Here is a 22,679-nt window from a genome sequence, read left to right as displayed (position 1 = left end):
GGAGCCGCGCTGCAATTGGTTGACGCCCGGTGACAACCATCAGTAAAGCCAATTGGTGGCCTCCTGATCCCGGACTGCGGGAAAGAAAAGGCCCAACTACCTTGAACCCTGCACCTAACCTCCAAGTTGTGCCTCTCCAGTTCAGGACCCTTGGAATTGGGTCTAAATCTGCTCTGCTGGCCCAGCTGTGGTTTTGGCTAAATCCGATGCGAAGTGACGCGAAGCTCCACAAAGGCTTGCCGCACAGCTACAAGCTTCATCAGAATATGCCGAATGATGCAGATCCTCGCAAAGCCTCCCCATCCCGCTGCAAGCCTCAGCAGAAATGGTGAAAGGTGATGCAAAGCCTCACCACACAGTTTTATTAGAACCAACTCAGAGCGACGCAGCTTGACTGATGATTTCGCATCGCAGCTCCTCGGAACGCTCAGGTTTTTTAACAGGTTTCACGAATGGCAGTGAATCAGGATCAAAGAGAATAGAGAAGATGAAGTGGGAGGGAGCATCAGAGGCTGGGAAATAGTCACTTCTGCTGAACACAAGAGAATGGACTTTAAATGTGGCTATTTTGGAAGGTATAAGTGGATGAACATTGCAAATGTGAAGCAATTGAAGTGCACATTTACTAAATAGGGTGGCGGGCAATACTGTGCACATGACTGTTTGTCTTACTTGCCATACAATCGTTAAAATGATTTTAAATATTAAGCATAAACATTACAGGTGAAACCTAGTGCCTTTGGTAATTCTTGTTGCTAAGTGCTACGAAACGGCTTTTAGTCTGTTTGAGCACTACATAATAAAGCAAACAAATTAACTCTCAAAATGTAATGCCAGTTTCTTTTGCCGTCTGCAGCAGGAAAGGCTGAATCTGCAAGCAGTCCAATCCTGTGGCCAGCTGTTTACATGTGTATTTGTCCAGGAGGCGCATTAATTAACCCACTGAGAACATTACCGTTTTCTATACACCTTTATCTCCCTTGTGCCATCCGAGTGCTTCTTTACTCCTGTTTGGGGAAGGGGAGTGAACTGTACTTGCACAGATGATTGCAAGGGCCACAGAACGGACCCGTTGGCTGGGCGGACCCGTCCGTGGAAGGCTGCTGAGCCATAATCTCCCTTGAAGTTAGTGCGCAAGTAATGTCTAGGCTTCCAATGCTGGGGGAGGTGAAAAGGCACTCGAGAGAAAAAGTTGTGCGAGTTTATTTGCCAGTAGCGTTGTTCAGAGAGCGCGAGCTGGGTGCTTTCTTTCCCAGCCTAGGAGAGAAACGCGCTTTTCCTTACAGCAGGGAGGGTAGACCCCATGGAGAATAAGAGACGGAGGGCTCGTGGAAACCTAATAACTTCTCCCCCATTCCTCTCTTTAGGGGACCTGCAGCCCAATGATGACGAAGGACCCCGGCCGCGGAAGACCTCCCCGGTGAGTAGTTGCATTCTCTGTCTGCTGGGTCCGAGGGAGCGGTTGGGTGTGAAACCACCCGAGGGTGGGAGTGGGAGGGAGGACGGGGAGAGGGAGGAGAGATTGGACAATTTGTGGAAGCCGGGCGGGCCTCCGATTCGGCAGCAAGCGTCACCACTGTATGAAAGAGTCATCAAAGCGAACGCCAGTCAGCCGATTGTTTACATTTCTTCAGACTGTTTTTAAACTTGAGGACGAGTGATGGCAATCTGCCACACAGCATCTGTTTACGAGTCAGAAAAGCACTGTAGACACCAGCGTCCGGCCGGAACAGAAAACAGACCTGGGCACCAGATTAAAGTGGCCCCCATTGGTGAATCAGATCGTTAAGAACGTGGCCCGGTATCAGCGAATCAGCTAGCTAAATAAACAAGCAATGGCATAGCCAATAGGTCTCGCTTTTGGGACCTTATAAGTATTTAGTTATGCAGCACAATATCCTTGGTGCAACAATATTAACTGTTGCTAGGGTGACCAACCGTCCGTAAATATCACGGACAGTCCGTAATTTTGGCCCGCTGTCCGTCGTCGTGAGGGATTCTTTAACGGACACCATTTGTCCGTAATTTTAACCGGGCACCGATTGCACCACCCTAAAACCGGCACAGCTTCCACCCACCTCCCTTCTTGACTCCGATGCTGTTGAGGTCGGGTGTAACAGACTCCGATGCAGCACTAAAGCTCAGATACCCAGCAGCATTGGAGAGGCACAGCGGGATGGCAACCCTCACACCTTCAGCCCTTGATGAGCTGTTAAGAGGTGTTTGAAGGTGACTGAGAGGGAGGGGGTGCAGCTTCAGGAGCGGGGGGGGGGGGGGGCATCTATTCAGATGCAAACAGCCCGGAATGCGGCATGTATCTGCAATTTAGAGGGGCCTCACTCATTCCCTTTCTGCCCAGGGCCCCAAACATCCTAGAATCGGCCCTGATTACACCGAGGTTCTCTTCACAGAGCTTAATTACTGTTACTAAATTGTAAGCAAACCTCAGTTCTTCAAACATGCAGTCTATAATGTAATAAAATAAAGAAATGGCACAATCACACCCACACTGATTCACAAAGTATGGAGAACAATCTGTTAAATCAGTTCTCTTGGAGTATCTCCTTTAAGTACTGTACATCACAGTGGGGGATGACAGAACTAACATTTTGGAAAGAGAGCCTGTCTTCTCGATGTCCTGTCCAGGAGGGGGTGAGGAGCCCTACCCCACCCTGGAGGGGCCAAGATGATACTAGAATACAGCATGCCCACCCCTGTGCCCACCCTGGTGGATCCTGTTCCTCCTCCTGTGATGGCTCCTCCCCCCCCCCCAGTGATGGCTCCTGTCCCCCCATGTGGTGGCTACTTCCCCCCCCCCGCCTGTGATGGCTCCTGTCCCCCCTGTGGTGGATCCTGTCTCCGCCCTGGGTGGCTTCTGCCCCAGTCCTGGAATGGCTCCTGCAGCGAGGGTGAAGTTCTTGATGGGCCTCTTCTCAAAAAGGCTCAGCTCAAAATTAATATGAAAAGATGGGCGAGTGACTAAGTGAAGGGATGGGTGGATGGCTGGATGAATTAGTGAAATGGTGAATGGGTGAATGAAAGATTGAATAGATGGAGAATGAGAGAGGATGGATGGATGGATTGATGAGTGAGTGGAAGGATGGATGAGAGAAAAGGTAAATAGCTGGATGTATGGGTGGAAGGGTAGCTGGATGGGTAAGAGGGTGGATGGATGAGTGAAAGGATGGATGAGTGAAAAGGTGGATGATGAGTGAGTGGGTGGATGGATGAGTGAAATGATGGATGGATTGATTAATTGATAAGTGCAAGGGTGAATGGATGGACGGATGATTGAAAGGGTAGATGTAAGGATGGATAAGTGAGTGAAAGGGAGGGTAGGTGGACAAAAGGATGAATAGATGAGTGAAAGGATAAATGGATGAGAGAAAGGATGGATGAGTGATAGGGTCAATGGATGAAGTCATGAGGGATGAGTAGATGGGTGGGTGGATGGATGGAAGGAAGGATGGCTAAGTGAAAGGGTCGATGGAGAGAGAAAGGGAGGATGGATGGATGACTGAAAGGGTGGATGGGTGGAAGGATGAGTGACTGGGTGGATGGATGAGTAAGTGAAAGGATGGCTGGATGGGTGAAAGGGTAAATGGCTGGATGGATAGGGTGAAAGGGTGGATGGATGGATAATGGATGGATGAGTGAAAGGATGGATGAAGGGATGGATGAGTGAAATGATAGATGGAAGGATACATGATGGATAGGTTTGCAAATGGTTGAATATGTTTGGATATGGCTGGGCTTACTTATATACTATTGCGCGACCTCCTCTGATGTGTCTGTAAAACTTACCTCTTGTCCTGAAGTTTTGTCCTGAATTTTGACCTCCTGTCCTGAATTTGTGTCCTGAATTTTGACCCTTTATCCTGAATTTTTACACTCACCGTCCTGAATTTGCACCAATGCCAGTTGGTCACCCTAACTGTTGCATGGTTAAACACTTATAAGGCCCCAAAGGCGAGACCTATTGGCTATGCCAATGCTTGTTTTATATGTTTTTAGATATAACGGACTACAGAGCCATATCAAATTCATCAAGTTCAGAAGCTTCCATTAGGACAACCAAGTCTTACAGATATCTGCACACTGTACCAACGTTTTTACAGTGTCACCTATTAAACCCGAAGTATTCTAAAAAAATTCATGATCTCCCCTGTTTATTTACATCGGCCTTTAACCCCTTCGATGCGTGTGACGGAGCGGTTCCATCATACGCGTTGGTCGCGCTGTGCGCATGATGGAACCGCTCCGTCACGGCCCCGCCCGCGCACGGAACCTTCAGCACGGCGCGGTAATCCGCGCCGCGCTGAAGGGGTTAATCAGTTCTCTTTTAGAGTGTCCCATTTAATCTGAAGTAAAAAAATAATACACACAGCATTAAGTAATTTTTCCAGTAGAGGGCGCAAAAGGATTATATTATTTGTATTTACTGCCATGCACAGGGAATTAAAAATAGCAACAAGAAGCAGGCAGGGATAGTTTTCACTTCAGAGGTATTACTTAAATGCTGTTGGCAGGACCACTTCTAAACATAGACCACGCCGACTGCTCCTATGACGTCCTAGGCTCATGAGAGCCACAGATGCCAGCGATATGCTGCTGACTCATGACCTGCAACAATTCGGAAGCCTCCTACACGATAAAACAAGTTGAATACGACGAATCGCCATTTTTTAAGTAAGAGCGCGCATGGAACGCTGCAATTAACAAGGATGACAAAAGTAGCGTGTGTCTTCCCGTGGGCGGGAACGCGGGCTTTGAAGCGGCAAGGGGCGGGGGAGCGCATTCCAGGCGGGGGAGCGGACCCTTTGAAGTAGGTGCACGCGCAAGTGGGCTGAAGCGCTTCCCAAAAGTGATTGCATGGCGGCACGATGCACATGATTGTGCGCATGCTCGCCATGCAATCCACTTTTGGGAGCACTTTTGGGAGCCCCTTACTAGAGTCTCGCATAGCGATTGCTACGCAATAGCTAGGCGGGACCTAAAAGACGAGTGTCCCGCTGTCCAAATCAGGGAAGTTTTTAACTAGCAAAGATAAGCTGTAAATGTGTTTTTGCAAGATATGTGTGTGACTGCATGCATTTGTGCTTGCTGCAGTCAATGTTTGTAGCAATGCCAGAGAACAAAATGGTCCAATGCACCATAAAACAGCCAAGTAACCAGCCCACACACACTAACCTGTCAGACCAGCCCTCCCCTTCGGGCACTGCTAGATTGCCTATAGGCGAATCCGCCCGTGCCAGGCACGTCAAAATTAGAGCACATGGGCTGTTTTTGTCTGATTAAAGGTCTAAGGGCTCCTTAGAGTCCTGAAAAAAATGTACCCCAGTTCAACTTGGAACTGGAAGCCTGATAAAATGCATTACAATCCGTTACAAAGTGGCAATTGCAGTCTCATTAACTCCATAGGAGCCGAGTGCTGGTCCCAGTTGCCATGTAGCCCTATTAAAAAGTGTAATCTTTCTGTTCAAATGTGACTTTAGAAATGCCCCGTATTTACCGATTTAAAATACAAGACTCCGTTTGAGCACTATCCCATCAAAAAAGTAGCATTGAGCTAATAAAACAAAAAGAACCGTCTAATTAGAGCCCTGCTAAAGAGGTGCCCAGTACCATATAGTAGTCCCAAATGGAGGTTTAGTACACCTCAGTGCTTAATTTGAGTGACTGTTTTTTTTTTGGTGCTCTCTGCATCACCAGCGCTTAATTGTCAACACCAGCACTTATGACAGTCTGCCACATGGCGGCGCTGTCTGTCTAATTTACAGATGAGCACAACAACAGTTGTATATTAATTCAAAATATATTTTAAATGGCTAATCCGTTGTATACAGTTATATATTAAACCATCATACAATAAAAATGGCTAATACCTGCCACCCAGGCCATTCTTATAGGTTTTGAGACCTGGAACAGTCTGAATTGTCACACTTGTAGGAGTGTGGTGCTTTTTAGGTGTAATGGTTCTGTCACAGGCAGCGCTTTCAGGGGCAATGGTAAGTGCAAGTTGCAGTGGGTGCTTAATGGGTGCCTTGTTACTTTTTTTTTTTACAAATTAAGTGCTGGTACACCTGCAGAAAAGTGCAGCCCCAGTCCCTTTAATAATATAACAGTATTCTTCAGGTGTGCCAATAGTTTTCAATCAAAGGTGGAAGGATTGTCTTTGTTTTATGGTTTGGTGCTAACAGTAGAACTCAATAACCACCCAGCCATCCCCTCCTTCAACAGAAAGGAATGCCTACAGTTCGGGGATCACAGATCACAGCAGTCAGTGGTGAATGAGCAATGCCCCCAGGGGGTGTTTAGAAGCTACTCAAAGCTGACTACATCATGAAGGAAGTGTGCTTTATTGGACGGTGGGACTTCTGAACTGTGGCGATACTAGGCACCCAACAGGAAAGTCAGAAGGGACACTTTTTGAGAATTACCTTGCACAACTGTAAGAACAGATTCATTTTTAACTTTTTATACCCCTCATCCTCCCACAGAAAGGGAAAAGCATCTTGGTCACCAAATCAATAACAGAAGTAGCAAGAGTAAATAACGTCCTTCTAATATTGCGCCTATAGGGAGTATCATGAGTTAATCATGAAACATATACACCCACACACTAATGTTCAGGAATGTCATAGAAAATCACATTATTGAACATGTAAAACAGTCAGTGGTTGTCAGTTTATTCTATAAATGAGTTTTTGGTTTAATATGAAATGTTGGGGGCCATGACCATAGCGGAGGATGTTCCCTTGTAATTAAAAAATAAGCGTTGCCAAAGACAATTGGTCTGGATTTAAAGGAATGTTGTATGGTGATGTGAAGCATTACAGGTATACAGCATGGGAATAGATATGTATTTGTGTGGAAGCAAAAAAATATAGAATAATATTTGTGGAGGCTATAAGGTCAGGTGACAGATGCACTGTCAACCAAGACCAAAAAATCAATGTAGGTTAATGACTGCCCTCCACTCATCTGCTGCCACAGAAAACTACTAGTTATCTAAGAATCTATAGTAGTATTCCAATATCATGTGTGTGCCCCTGAAAATTCAAGCTTAGGCAGCTGGATTAATAAACAAAACAATCACAGCTGTGTGGAGAGGAGGCAATTTTTTTGTGGAAGCACAGAACGTCTGCCCAATTAAAACATGTACGCCTAGCTCCCAAGATATGGGCGGAGACAAAGCCTATCTCTAATGATGCTCACATAAAAATTGTCTGGCCACAGATACACTATCAAACCAGGACATAAAAATTGGTGATTGTATTGCCGATTCATGGATCACTGATTCATGCTATGATCTTAGGGTATAGTATGGTTACAGTCAGGAGACTATACCTGCCAATTGCTGCCATAGTGAAAGAGTGGCGAGACATAGGTGTTCTTGATAGCACAGTTTTCAATTAAAATAGTCACTGAGCCTAACAAATGGAGGTTTCCCATCTTTAATGTCTTGATTTCATTAAAGGCACAGAGTTGAGTATTAAGTGTCCTTTCCTTGTTTTATTCTAGTATATTTCCCATAAACCCTTGGGAAAATAACCGCAAAGTGATGTCAAAATGTATGTTTCCCCATTAATAGTCAACCAGCCTATCTACACTCTTCACTGTGAGCCACAAGACCTCTTTCCCTGCGAAAGCTAACATTAACTATAGTAAACCATCGGAACGGGGACCAAAAAAATCGCACAAGCCCTCAACAAAGCAAGGAACACTCTTGCAAGGTCCAAAACAAAAGGCCATTCACGTTTTTCCTTGATAATAAGAGTTGAGTCGAGGACAATTCTGTGTTCCACCAAAGAATAAGGTCTCAATAGAGGCGGGATATTATGCACCTCCCTATCTTTAGAAAAATCAAGACCATCTGTTATTAAAGCTTGTAAAATCTTCATTTTATTACAAGGCTAGAGGCTCATTTTATGCTTTGTTAAAGCATAATCACAACAACATTAGCTACACGAGGGAAAAGTTGCTGATTTGAGAATGTTTTCCATAGCCAGCTCCAGCCCAAAAGGCTATCGATCTCATTGCCCTTCTAGTAAAATGATCTCCGAAAGCAATTGTATCAATTCCAGCTAGCCCTATTACCCATCAGACCCAAATAGTTTATGAGCTCTTTCAAAAGAAATTAAACACAGGGGACATCTCAGGTAAGCTGTTTTCTGTATATATGCTTTCGAACAATTTTCCACATAGAGTTTGGGCTAGATAGGGGAAAAAGGAAAGTGGAAACACATCAGATTCGTTTTTCTCCTTCAACAAACATTGAAACAAACACCTGAAGGTGTTTATAGCACAGAGGTAACAGCCAAAGGTCTGATATCAGCTAGACATTTCAATGAACAACCTCAAAATCAAATTGAAATCCCACATCTGATTATATTTAGGTACAGGTGGATTGGAAAGTTCTTACTCCCCTTACACAGCCGATATATTAGTGTTTTCTCTACCACTGTTGCACCATTCACTTTGAATGTTCTGCAGAAATTGCTGACATGTCGGTGTTTATGGTTCTGTATGATTTCTCCTTGAAAGCTTACAAGGTTACAAAATTCACTACAAGAACAACATTTGCTGTAAATGGGCCCACATTTCTGTCCAAATACCAACTATCCTTCTCCGTCCAAGTTGATTGGTAAGCATTGGTGGTCTCTGTGGCCCAGGCTTGCCAGATGAGTTGAGCAGCATCTGCCAAAATTCCTAGAGTTCTCCAGGCTCATCCAAAACCTTCCATGCTAGCAACACTAGAGACTGATTGAGGATCATTTTTGAACTTATCTTTGTGGATCCAGCAGTAAACACAGAAAAGACAGGTTTAGAATTGGGTGGTCTATTGAGAGTTTCAAAACAGAGGGAACCAAGGTTGGGCATTCCAGAGAGGGATGTCCGAAGTACTAGCAAGGCTTTCTGTCAATGAACTTGTACTAGGACCAAAGATATCCTAATGGGGAAAGGCATGCTTTTGATGTAAAGAACAATCTTGGAGGAAAGCATCTATTGCTAATGCCTGGTTTTGAGCTGTAAAATAAAAGGAGTTTGTATTACAATTGTGAGGCAAAGAGGTCTGTTGAGAAGGTACCCCATTTGGTAGACATGTTTTTGAAAATTGAAGAGTGAACACAAAATTGAAGGGTGAATCGCTTCAATCCCAAAGGTGCCTGAAACACCAATCAGCTCGTGTGTTTATATTGCCTAGAAGATATTCCGCTTGGACAGGGAGTTTTCCCCAGGTGATCTGGCCAGCACTGAAGTTCTAAACAGAATTTCTGATCCAAATTAATTGCGTCAAAAGAAGAAAGCCCTCATCGAAGTTGACAAATTTGCAGTCTCTGACGGATCTGATAACGGAAGTGTTCTAGAGAAGTGGCCTTAATAGAGGATGCCTGCAGAACCACTGAAAGAGATAGCATTCTGAGAGATGCTGTGTAAATTTTTTAAAACATGCAGAATCTCCTGTTTTATCTTTCACACTTTTGTCTTGCAATTGTTCTAATATCACGTTGTCGGAGTTGATAAGGAAATATAAGAATTCCATATGTTTTGAGGGAACCAGACATAATTTTTCTTGGTTTATCAAAAATCCTAGCTTTTGTAACAGATCAATGACATTTCTTAACTGACTTTGCTAAAGATCTTTCTCCTGAGCTAAAAGGAGGAAGTGAATCTTTCTCCTGAGCTAAAAGGAGGAAGCGGTCAATTAAAACTATCAGCCTCATTCCCTGAGATTATAAATGGACTATCAGCTGTGTCAATATCTTTATGAAGCACTAAATTGCAGATGAATGATCTTAAGCAAGAGATTTGAAATGAGAATTGTAAAAACCTACCTTCAGTTTGAGCTTCTCTTTGACGATATTTGCAGTTTCCAAACCCCCTGCATCTCTCTGGGTAGTACTGCAGTTTACATCTTGTTGTTAACCATAGGAACCTCTGAAATTATGCTTTCCTCTTGAATGGTATAGGTCGGCAAAGTGTCTTCTGCCTTTGCCGGCCCTGTCGAAAACCTGCGACCCAATACATTTTCTTCAAATCACACTTTGTGCTCAGTTTGATAAAGTAGAGTGATCAATCTAAGTGCCCTCCAGTCTTGCCTCTGCTCATATATCTAGATTCCTTATAAAAGCATCAATTTAATCTAAAAGTCAGAACTGGCAATTTGTTCAGGCCCAGTCATCACCTTTTTTCGAGTACATTCTGAACTTAGTATAAAAGAGTAACGTGTTAGGATCAATCACAGGAGTTACTGTGATATTAGGTAAAGAAGGGTAAGGGGATTTGAAATGTAATCTTTTACGAGTCAGTTTATCCAAAGGTTGTATCAATCTAGTGAAGACGTACTGAGCCACGTAATGGAACCCATTCAGTTGAATTAGGATGATGAATTAGTGAAAGATCAAACATGGTTTCACCGTTGTAATCAAATACAATATTATTAGGATTTTGAGAGGACTCCCTATTTCATTCAGAGATATTTTATGCCTTCTTTCTGCATCTCAATCATGTTTATTATCATGGGTATCTGTATCATATTGAGGCATGTCCTCATCTGTATCATGTAATTGAACCACTTGAATGGGAAGGTGCCGCTCGCGAGCCAAATTAGAAACCTGCCAATGTACAGGACAGAGTCAAGAGACTCCAAAGGCTTTTTATTAATCTAAGATTTTTCACTGATCATTTAGAGAGGAAGGTTTCTTTTTCCCTTTCTTTTGATGCTGTGTATCTAGTAAAAAGGGCATTGAAGAAGATGAAGAAGGCTTCTGATACAGTATCCTTTGTACCAAAGTCTCTATATTTGTTGATACACCAGGCATAGACTCAGCTATAGCTTGATAGATGGAATCTTTAATAAAGGTATTCTGGTTGTCAATGACTAACTGAGCTTCTACATCTTGGTCAAATGTGGAACTGCCTTTAGATATAGTGACTATTAATATGTGAAAACTATTACAAATCAATAACAACAACCTAAATAATGGGTTTAGGAATAACAGCCAATCCCTAATAGAGTTAAACTAAACTTAATTCTGAGGCAGGCTATGAGGGCAAAGATTCAGAGCTTTACTAAATAAATAATTTACAATTGAAAATATGTTATTAAAGAATGAATATCTGGGTACCAGGCAACAGTATCGAGCCTCAAACTGAACAAAAATAGAAAACAAAGACTTATATAAGTTGAGCCATTGTATTATGGGAAAAACCCTGAATCTACAGCTAAAGTGGTGCCACCTGCGAGAGCAAAATGCAAATGAGCGCATGTTCGGAATGGCCACAGTCCTGACCAGGGGTAATGACATTAAATGAAAAGGTAAGCATCCCCAATCAAACGTATATTAAAATACAATTTAATAACAAAATGTAAACATCTTAACATATTAATGTATTTTCCATAGTAAAGATGACGGAAAATTATTACTTATCTTGACTGTGAGCAGCAAGAAAAGAGGACTTGTATCACCCAGTCAGGGGTGTTCATAGGCTGGTTATTGGTTAACATACACTGTGACATCACATTCTAGTTATTTTCACAGAGGTTCACGGAAAATCTAACTGTTTATTGTGTTGGCTGCTTTTTGAATAAAGCAAGGATAGCATGCATTATATGATCCTCCAGTCTTCTCATACAATTTTAAGTTCCTTAACACACTTTCTAAATTAGACAATAAGACACTTTGCAAGTCTTTGGACAATAACAGCTTATGCACATAGTTTACTATCAGTGTTTGTACACCACTTTGCATTATTAATGATTGTGTCACAATTTGGGATGGAGTGCCCAAGAAGCACTTAAATTTAAATGTACACTTGGCGTGTCACCTCGATCCCCCACAACCTCATAGGTATTATTCTCTTTGCAATCCTCTTATTCTAGGTGTGCTTGTGCATTAGTATGCCAGACACACCCACTGCTGTCCCTAAGTCCTCTTTTGCCTGCAAACTCAGTCCGTATGCATTCTGCAGTCCATCCACGTGGGCTCTTGTTCATTACCTCTCCTACTGGCAGTGTGCCATCATTCATCATCTAATCAGTGAAAAGCATTTTAGAAGACTTTGAAATAGTCTCTCTAGCATTGACTGCCCCACAGTTTCACATGGCCTGGGACCCCAATCCTTTTAGCACCAGAGACCTGTCTCTTTGATCAAGGGTGCTCATCCAAACAATAGTAACCCCCTTGTTATATAGGGGTGGAAAGGGGAAGAAACACTACACTGTTAGAATGAGAACCTTTCAAGATCCAGGAAAGACATTAACATCTACAGTTTCACAAATGTCCACATCTGAATACATGCTAATGCATGCCACTGTTGCTGCTTGACAGGAACAAAGCGAGCCACAGGAGATGAAGGTAGACATTTCTCTCAGTTACCAGAAGCACAGTTTCCACCTTTCCTACTTCCTTGAAAGATGGAGCAGGAATATACCAGTATTACTAGCCTAGGACAATTTTGCTAGTTTTTGCAATATATATGTGTGTATGTATCTATGTATATATCTATGTGGTGTCTGTTTAGCGAGAGACTAGCCAGCAGACACCATAACACTATACAGGGTCGAAGAAAGAGATGCATACAGTGATCACTGACATAATTTTGGAATCAAAAATATGGTGTAACAGAAATATTGTGTGAAAAATATTGATTAGAAAAATATCAACATACTCTCTTTTAATCCCTTGTGTGTGTTGGATGCTTGGGAGCTGTCCGATGCAAAAGTGCTCATGTGCGTCGGACAGCTCCCGTGCATCTAACCACATGGCACAGGAAATCCCTCTGGTGTGGCACCAGAGGGATTTCCTTTACATCAAAAAAGCTTCTGGAGCTTCCCCAGCTCCTGAGGCTGTACTGATGTTTTCAATGAAATGACAATCAGCACGCTGACATCATTTCACTGAAACCGAAACTGAAACCAGCTGATCGGCTCGTATCGGTTTCACTGCCTCCATGCTCATGGAGCTATCTCAGCCCTTAAGCATGTAGGCAGATGGTAGAGGTATTATTGGAAAGGGTAGACTCCCCCCTTTTTTCCAACAGTACCCCTACCTAGTGGGCCCCTTCTTGGGGATCGCCGCAGGAGGGCGATCACCAAGTAGGGATCCACCACTAGACACCAGGGAGGGGGGAGCGGCCCTTTGGGCAAGGGCCCCTAAACTTTTGGCCCAAATTCAGTCTTTCTGCCCTCCCTTGGGAGGCAGATGGGGCAATAGCCCCCAATCTGTCCCCCCTGGGGGGCAGGAAGCACACTAGGTGCCAGGGATTTGTTTTATTTATGTATATAGGGGTGAAGGCAACCCAAAATGATCATGCCAATGCCCCCATCCCCCCAAAAAGGCCACAGTTCTTCTTGCCCCCTGGAGATAGGTGGGTCAGTAGGCACTGATCTGCCCTGGGGGGGGGACAGAAAGCCCACTAGGCCCCCGGGATTATGTTTTTTTTATACGTAGGGGAGGGGGCTGCCCAGAATGGGCATGCCAATGCTCCCACCCCCAAGAAAATTAGTCACAGTCTTTCTGCCTCCGCCGGGAGGCAGACAGGAGCAATAGCCTTTTATCTGCCCCTCCTGGGTGGCTGAAAGCCCACTAGGCACAAGGGATATGTTTATGGGCATGTCAGGGAGAATCCCCATAGGCAAGAGTCACTCGCCTTTTTTTAGGCACACATTTTGGCTGTTTCAATGTTATTTGTAGTCTCATCTGCCCCCAAGCGGGGCAGAAAACCACTAGAAAATGTTTGTGTGTGTGTTAAAAGTGGAGTTTGGCTGACAGTCTGTGTGTACTGACCTTTGGCTGGCATTTTGCTGGTTGTGTGTTTGGACTTGCACTTGGCTAATGGTGTATGTGGACTCGTGTTTAATGATGGTGTGTGTATATTGGCACTTGCCTGGTGGTGTGCGTGGAGTAGTGCTTGGCTGGTGGTGTGCAGGGATGGTGCTTGGCTGGTGGAGTGCGTGGGTGGTGCTTGGCTGGTGGTGTGCATGGATGATGCTTGACTGGCAGTGTACATGGATGACGCTTGGCTGGTGGTGTGCATGAATGGTGCTTGTCTTGCTGTGTGTGTGGATGGTGCTTGCCTGGCGGTGTGTGTGGATGGTGCTTGGCTGGCAGTGTACGTGGATGGCGCTTGGCTGGTGGTGCACGTGGATAGTGATGTGCCTGGACTGGCACTTAGCTGGTGGTGTGCGTGGACTGTCGATTGGCTGTCGGTGTGGCTTGCATGGATCCCCCAGCGTTTTCTTACTCAGAATCCTCTGAAAACCTCAAATTTACATACAAAGTCGTATTTTCCTTACATTTCTGTGTGGGAAAGTTGTAGGATCACCATGCAGGCAAAAATTTCCTACCACCCAGCGTTCCCCTTGGTCTCCCAAGAAAAATTATACCTCACTTGTGTGGATGCCCAAAGTAGCGTCAGCCTAAAAACTTATTAACAAACTACCCTTTTGGACCTGGTTTGGGACCCCTCAATCTCTACACGTTTTTGGCCCTTCCATGTCGCAGGCACTTGGCCCATCCACAAAAGTGAGGTATCATTTATATCGGGAGACAAAGAGGAACGCTGAGTGGTAGGAAATTTGTGCCGTGCAATGATCCCACAACTTTGCCACACAGAAATTAGATGAAAATGTGATTTATTTAGCTAAATTTGAGGTTTGCAGCAGATTCTGGGTAAGAAAATGTTGGAGGAATCCATGTAAGCCACACCTCCCTGTATTCCCCCAGTTGTCTAGTTTTCAGAAATGTCTGGGTTTTTTAGGTTCCCCTAGATGTCTGCAAACCTGGAACCAAAAACACAGGTGCCTACCTATCTATCCCAAAACGACCTGGTTTTTCAAGGGGGTCATCAGTGTTTTTGGTCCTGGGCTCGGCAGCCATCTAAGTATACCTGCCAAACCCAGACACTTTCTGAATTCTGAATACTAGACACCTGAGGGAGTCCAGGAGGAGTGGCTTGGATTGATCCCCCTACATTTTCCTACTCTGCAAACCTCAATTTAGCTGAAAAAAATCTAATTTTCCCACATTTCCGTGTGGAAAAGCTGTGGGACCACCCGGCTGACATGAATTTACTACCACACAACGTTCCCTCATAAAAATGGTACCTCACTTGTGTGGGTGGGCCAAATACACACGGCAGGGAAGGGCCCAAAACGTATTGTGGAGACATCCAAATTATCTTTCACAAAACAACTTGGTTTTGCAAAGGAGACACCTGTGTTTTTGGTCCCGGGCTCGGTGGCCACCAAGGGAAACCTACCAAACTCAGACATTTCTGAAATCTAGACACCCGAGGGAGTCCAGGGAGGTATGGATTTCGTGGATCCCCCAACGACTCCCCAGGACATAACCTGAGCCGGCCCTACAGAATGGTTCCTGTTGGACCTCTCATCCTTAGGGTGGACTTTATTCCAAGTTTTTGCCTTTTGCTTCCCATTTTTGCTGTATCGTTTTGTTGGCCTTAGGACTCAGCACTTCACCACTGCTAGCCAGTGCTAAGATGCATTTACTTCTCCCCTAAAACATGCTGACATTGGTATATACCTGATTGGCATCCTTAGTTTCTTATATGTCCCTTGTAAAGTGGTATACCATAAACCTAGGTCCTGTCAAATAAATGCTACTGGTGGGCCTGCAGCACCAGTTGTGCCACCCACACAAGTAGCCTTTCAAGCCTGTCTCAGTCCTGCCATTGCAGTGCCTGTGTGTACAGTTTACTGCTACTTCTACTTGGCATTTAAAACCTTGTTCCAAGTCTTAAACTACCATTTTATTACACATAAGTCACCCCTAAGGTAGGTCCTAAGTGATCTTAAAGGCAAGGTGCTGTGGAACTAAAAGTCAGGACATGTGCCTTTAAGTTTTATATGTCCTGGCAGTGACAAACAGTTAAATTTATTTTTTACTGCTGTGAGGCCTACTACTTCCATAAGTTAGCATTGGGGATTCCTTAAAATACCTTTTCAGCTCTAATTCCTGATTGGAACGGAGAAGCTACTTCATGTTTAACATCTTTGGAATGGCGGTGAACATCTCTTTAGTAGTAAAGTTGGATTTGACATTAACATTTTTGAAATGTCACTTTTAGAAAGTTGACATTTTTCTGCTCTTAACTTTGCTTTGTGTGACTACGGCCTGTCTCCAAAAATGACTGGGCTGAGCGACAGCCACCCTTTGTGCATTCCCTCTAAACAGCCACAACACAAAAAGGGCTGGGTGTGACAGGGGATACATCTGCATTCACCTGCATGCTGATAGCCTTCCTGGGTAGGAAGAGGGAGAGGTGGCTCACACTTGCATCTGAATAGGTTGTGTCCTGCCCTCACACAAATGGCTGACTTACCCATTGCTGATAATCTGGAGCCAGGGCTGGGTTGGAAGGGATCCTTGTGCACTTCAGTGAACTCTTTTGAAAATACCCCATGCATCAAAGGCACTTTTGAGTATAAGTACCGGGGCTCGGTCCCTACCAAAACAGCACACAACAGGACCTGGGAAGATCTCTGCTGGACTAAAGACTGCTGTGCTGAAAGGATAGTCACCTTGCTGACTTTTCTAAGGAATTGCTTCTCTGCTTTGATAGCTGTCCTGCTGCCTGCTATTTTTTGCCCTGCTAAGGACAAGGACTAGACCATCTCACTTGAACACAGAGTAACTCCAAAGAATTGCTGTCTTGCCACCTATACTTTTCTGAAGTCTCAGGGACACAAAAGACTTCCTGCAATCCTGCTGGTGTTGCTGGACTCTGCCATATGTGAGTCCTACCCTTGCAGGAGGTGCCCCCTCCAGTCCTGGGCCTCAGAAGTGGGTTCTGCAGCTGATTTCTGCTACAATTGACTCATTGCTTTGACTGTGTGAGAATTACAGACACACTGGCCTCCGACACAGAGCCTGCACGTCGAAAAAGAATCCACAGCCTGTGCGGCTTGACTGCAGCGCAGACGCTGTTCGACGGCGGAGCTTTCCATTGATTTCAACAGAGCCACTCTGCGTGGCTCAACGACGATGCAGTGAACTCTTGATGTCGAAGAAAGCTCCATCCAAGGTATTTCTTCAGCGGAACCTGTCTGGGGCCTGTACGGCCTGCCTTCCCTCGCGGTCAACCCAAGCTTTGAATTTGCACTGGTCACTTGCAACCTCAAGTAACCATTTCACCACAAGTGACTTCTAAGCCATGATTTCAAATTTAATCTTTAAAGAATCATATCTCAACTTCTGCTTATTGGATTTTTGTCATTTTTTTCTTGTTTTATTCAGATAAATAGCAGTCATTTTGTGGTGTTTTCATTTAGTTATTATAAATTAAGTTTTACATAAATACTTTACACGTTACCTTTTAAGTTAAGACTGACTGCTCTGTGCCAAGCTACCAGAGGTTGAGCACAGGTTTATTTAGGGTGTGTATCTGTCATACCCTGAGTAGAGTGGTGGTCCCTACTTTGACAGGGTGCAAACCTCCCCCAACTATAGACCATATTTCTAACATTGGTGATCAGCAGTGAGGATAGGACTTGCAGTTGTGTAAAATCTAATAGTAATTCAGTGTGCACTACAATTCTATACCTAAGACCAATTTCAATCTAGTCCTCCTGATTAGCAAAATGTTTGCCTGCCTTGTTCAACTTGCCAATTCTCCCTGATTAGTGTTTTGATTTTTACAGCAAGTCTCAATCTGGAGAAGCCACACCTGCAGCTGAAGTTGTTGAATTTGATCTGGCCAGGTTAGAAGCTTATACAGTGGCTCAGATGAAGGTCTTTGCAAGCAATTTCATGTCTCAATGAGGGGGTTCATCAGGAAGGTGCACCTGCAGAAAGTCTTATTGGCCTGGGCAGAGACCCAGGGTGCATGGGGTTGAGGATCAGGAAATTCATGAGGAGGATGAGGAGCTAACCCTGGATGCCAATGTGGATCCAGGACTGCCTGCAGGCCAAGAGGCCAACAACTTGCCAAGAGTAGTGGGCCCCACCAAGGCAGGGAACATTGCCTCATCCAGGAGCCTGACCCCAGAGGAGCTGGAGGACAGGAGGAAGGAGAGGCAACTAAAGGTGGATCTTGCTAAGCTGGAGAAGAAGCAGACTCTGGCTGAGAGGAGGTTGGCTCAGGAGGAAAATAAGCTCTCCCATGAATTGAGCCACAGAGAGATGGGTGTAGGAGCCCTGGAAGTAGGGTCCAGCCACAGTAATGGTGGCATCATACCTGCAGTGTCTTCACAGGAGCTCATGTTTCATATTTCTAAGGATATGGTGCCCAGTTATAATTTGGGGATTACGTAGACAAATCGCTGACAGCCTATACAGTGCACAGGGTCCCAGAGGAGTTCTGGGGGTAGCCTTTGAAGGTACATGCCCACAGTGGGGAAGGATACACTGCTTACATCAGAGGTGGGGGCCAGACCAGCTACACTGCCATGTAGACCATTTTAATCAGGAAGTTTGGTTTGACACCTGAAAAGTACAGGCAATGGTTCAGGGCTAGTCACAAACTCTCTACACAGACATGGGGGGATTTCATGGACTATGTTGTTAAAGCACTGAAGGACTGGATGAGGTGCAATAAGGTTAATGATTTTGATGGGTTGTACAACTTATTTTTGAAGGAGCATATTCTTTTTTTTTCAACTCTTTTTATTAGTATACATTTGCCACACTCCAGCAACAGTGGAACATCATGATATTACAGTTGGTAATTTACTTTTACAGTCATGGCTCAGACTTCACAGCGAGGATTTGTAGACATATCTACCCCCATTCTCTCTAACCCCCCGCCTTTGTCCTCCCTTTCAAACATTTGTGCCTGGACATTGCCAGTGTGCGGAACTGACTCCTGTGTTTATTCCAATTGTGCCAGATTTTTGTCAATTTTTTAAGGGCACAGATGATCTTCTCCACTATAATCAACCAATACAGATCTTTTTCCCATTCCGTCAAGGTAGGCGGATCCCCTAATCCCCATTTTCGTGCTATATTTTGTTTTGCTATTGAAAATCCCAGTGTCACTCATATTTGTTGCTTCCTATTAAGGTCTGCTTGCCCCATAGATGCAGAAGACATAATTGTGGTGTGTGTTGAAGTTCTTTCCCGCAGACCAACCGTAGTTGCCTTGCCACTGCTCACCAATATTTCCGGATAACTGGACAATCCCATATTACCTGATAAAATGTTCCCTCTCACGTGCATTGTCTGATGCACCTGGAGTCTACTTGTCTTTTGATTTTTGTCAGTCTGACGCAGGAGAGGTATGATCTATGGAGGATTTTAAGTTGGATTAGTCTTAGTTTTGTTGTTATGGCCACCTCTCGTGGAGATGCCAATGCTTCATGCCAGTCTTCGTTGTCCAGAATTCCTATTATGTTATGCCTTTTCTCACGTAAAGTCTGAAGGGGGTCTGGCGTGTTATTGAGTAGTTTCTAATACATCAAGGAGATCCCTTTGCTATCTATGCGTTCATTTAGGAGTCTGTCCTCAAGTGGGTTTCACTCTGTTAGCTCTGTACCCTGTGGGATGGCTGCTCTAAGAGCGTGGCTGATCTGTAGATATCTGTATGTCTCAGAGTCCTGCATCTCAAATTCCTTTTGAAGTTCAGAAAATGATTTCACAGTGTCTCTTACCCACAGATCACCCACCCATGAGATGCTGATCATATCACATTCATCGAACCAGGGACATCGGCACAGCCTACCAAGCCTCTCCGCATCCCATAGTGGCATGGATTGAGTCACTTTATTCTGCCACCCTAGTTTTCTTGTGACTTTGTGTTAAAGAGTCACCGTTTGGTGTGCGGGTCCGGTGAGTGTTTGTTTTAATGGGTTTGCGTATAGCGCCTGTTTGCAGCCACTAGGGCCCATGAGTATTTTTTCCATTTGATATGCGGGATCAGATTGTGAGCCATATATCCATTGATTGATTACTGACAGGTGACTGACCCAGTAATACTTACGGATATCTGGGAGAGCTATACCGCCTATCATTCTCCCCCTTACCAATTTGTGGATAGCTATGCGTGGGGAGTTTCCATCCCACAGTAGTATACAGATCTCAGTTTCGATCTTGGCAAAGTAGATGTTGGAGACCGAGTAGGGAGTATTTTGTAGGACATACAGGAATTTTGGTAATGTCATCATTTTAAAGAGGGCTGCATGGCCTATGAGGGACAGCGGTAACGTCCTCCAGTGTTGGGTGTGTTTCTGCAGTCGTCTCAGGGGGCCTAGCAAGTTCAACGTGTGAAACAAAGCAGGATCACGAGTGATGCTGAGTCCTAGATAGCGGAATCTGTCTTCTGCCATTGTTACAGTACATCCAAGTGGTAGATTGGGTTTAGGACTATAAAGATGTAAAGTACCGATTTGGACCAGTTTATGGTGTATCCTGAATAATTACAGAAATTGGTGAAATTTTGGAGGAACCTCTTGATGGAAGCGCTGGGCGATGCCATGTAGAGCAATATGTCGTCCGCATATAACGGGGACCCTATCCTCCCACACCATGGTGCAGTTTAGTCCACAGATCACGGGATCCCCCTTATCTAGGTGGCCAGTGGCTCAAGCATTAGTGCAAAAATCAATAGCAACAAGGGGCATTCCTGTTGTGTTCCCCTTTTGAGGGAGAAGGTGTGTGAGGTGTGTCCGTTCACCACTACCTGTGCCAGTGGGTTAGTGTAGAGCAGTTTAATCCACGCAGTGTATTCCGGACCAATACCCAACCGTTCAGTACTGCGTAGGGCCATTCGATGGTGTCAAACGCCATCTGTGCATCCAATGGTAATATCACTGCATCTTACCTTATGAATTCACTTCTGCCCAGGACGCTGTGTAGCCGTCAAAGTTTTAAGGCTGTGTTTCGGCCCGGCATAAAGCCAGATTGACCTGCGTGTACTCATTTCGTGGTGTGTGGCAATAGTCTATTAGCTAGTAATTTTGCCAGAATCTTTACCCTGGCGTTGAGCTGCGATATGGGGCGATATGAGCTGCATGATTCTGCCATTTTACCTTGTTTGTGCATGACCACGATAGTGGTCAGTCTCTGGTCCCTCGGGAGGCTCCCCTGTCATCTACTGTCCAGGTACATTTGGTGTAGGTGGGGTGAGATTGTCGAAGCCGTGAGTCTGAAAAGTTCTATTGGTAGGCCACAAGGGCCCATTGCTATCCCTGATTGAATGCTGCTGATTGTGCCTATCATTTTGTCATCAGTAATGTCACTGTCTAGTGCGCTGGTTTCCTCTGGCGATAGTGACGGGAGGCGCATGTCTGACAGTAACTCCTTAGAGTCATTGATGGTTGTGGTGGATAAGGGAGTGTATAATCTAGTGTAGTATTGTGCAAATAAGTCAGCTATATCTTGTGGGTCCCTCACAATCTCATCCTTCTTGGTTCCGGGACTTGTCATCCATCTGTCTGTTTTTTCACGCCTGTCTAACCAAGCCAGTAGTTTCCCCGCTTCGTCTCCTATCTCGTATATTCCGTGATATGTTGCTAGTCTGCAACTCATTGCCTCCTTTGTCACCAAGTTTTTATACTCTTGCCACTTCAGATATAGTGCATGTGTCGTTTCTTCCATAAAGGGGTCTATTTACTGTGTTTATTTCTCCAGGATCTCAATTTCTAATTGTGTAATTACCCCTTGTCTATCCATCTTGTATTCGGATGTCAGGATTGCCCTTTAATGACTGTTTTGTATACTTCCCATAACGTTTGCGGGAATTGAATAGAGCCTTTGTTTTCATTAAAATAGTATTTTGTTGTGAGGGTTAGAGCATCATGTATGTGTGGAATTTTGAGATATCGTGGATGCAGAGTGATCGTTTCATGGTGTGCTGGTGCATCGCATGTGAAGGGGGCCGAAAGAGGAGTATGGTTTGATATTCCTCGCACCAATTGTCGGATTTCTCTAAAAGTGGGCAACTTGTTCAGTCAGGTTAGTATATAGTCAATTTGTGACTGGCTGTTATGTGCCCATGAATGGACTATGAAGTGTAGCATGTCCGGATTGTAGGTTCGCCAGATGTCTGCCAGACCCATTGCCACCAAATATTCTGCTCGGGTGGAACTGCTGCCAGGTTTGTGTCTCGGGGATTTCGATCTTTTGTACTACATAACACCATGTTTAGGTCCACCCCAGTATTAAGTCTTCTTTTGGGAAATCTAGTATTACTTTGCATAATTCCGGGAGAGCAGTCTTCTGTAATGTTGGTGGGATGGACACCGACAAGAGATTGAGGGGCTTACTGTGAGAAGTTGGCCTGGTATATGCTGTCCACTAGTTAAAGTGGGCACTTTGTACCAGTCCAAACAACCCTTATTGATGATTAGTTTAAAGACAACCTTTATTCAAAGCTATCCTAGTGGTACCTATGGAGAGCAGCCTTCATGCTAAGTCTCGAAGGAATGTAAAGCAGCTCGGTTTACCAGATTATAACCTCCTGAATGACCAAATGAAAGGAGAACCACACAAGGAATATATAAAATATATGTATTTATTACTAAACACTCTCTACTAACCCCTTTATGAGATTAGAGAACAAAGCACACAATATTAAATCACTAGAACAATAGTAAATAGCACAATACACAGTGGGCTCCAGGGGAAGACTAAACCATATACTAAGAAAGTGGTATAACAACCAAGACTTGACTAGACACAGTGCCTAGAGCACGTAGAATCGCTGGGACCCCATGG

At 44.5% G+C, this 22,679-nt stretch overlaps 1 protein-coding gene across 1 annotated transcript in view; it reads left to right on the top strand.

Moving 5' to 3' along the window:
- Positions 1 to 22,679, top strand: part of SLC15A2 (solute carrier family 15 member 2) — a 452,967-nt gene that overhangs the window by 32,268 nt on the left and 398,020 nt on the right. Inside the window, exon 2 of the mRNA XM_085647327.1 lies at positions 1,368 to 1,420. Coding sequence (XP_085503453.1) covers positions 1,368 to 1,420 — 53 coding nt within the window. The remainder of the gene's footprint in view (positions 1 to 1,367; positions 1,421 to 22,679) is intronic.

Source organism: Triturus cristatus, chromosome 3_2 (genome assembly GCF_964204655.1).
Source record: "Triturus cristatus chromosome 3_2, aTriCri1.1, whole genome shotgun sequence".
Lineage (NCBI taxonomy): Eukaryota > Metazoa > Chordata > Amphibia > Caudata > Salamandridae > Triturus > Triturus cristatus.
This window is presented reverse-complemented; position numbering and strand designations above follow the sequence as displayed.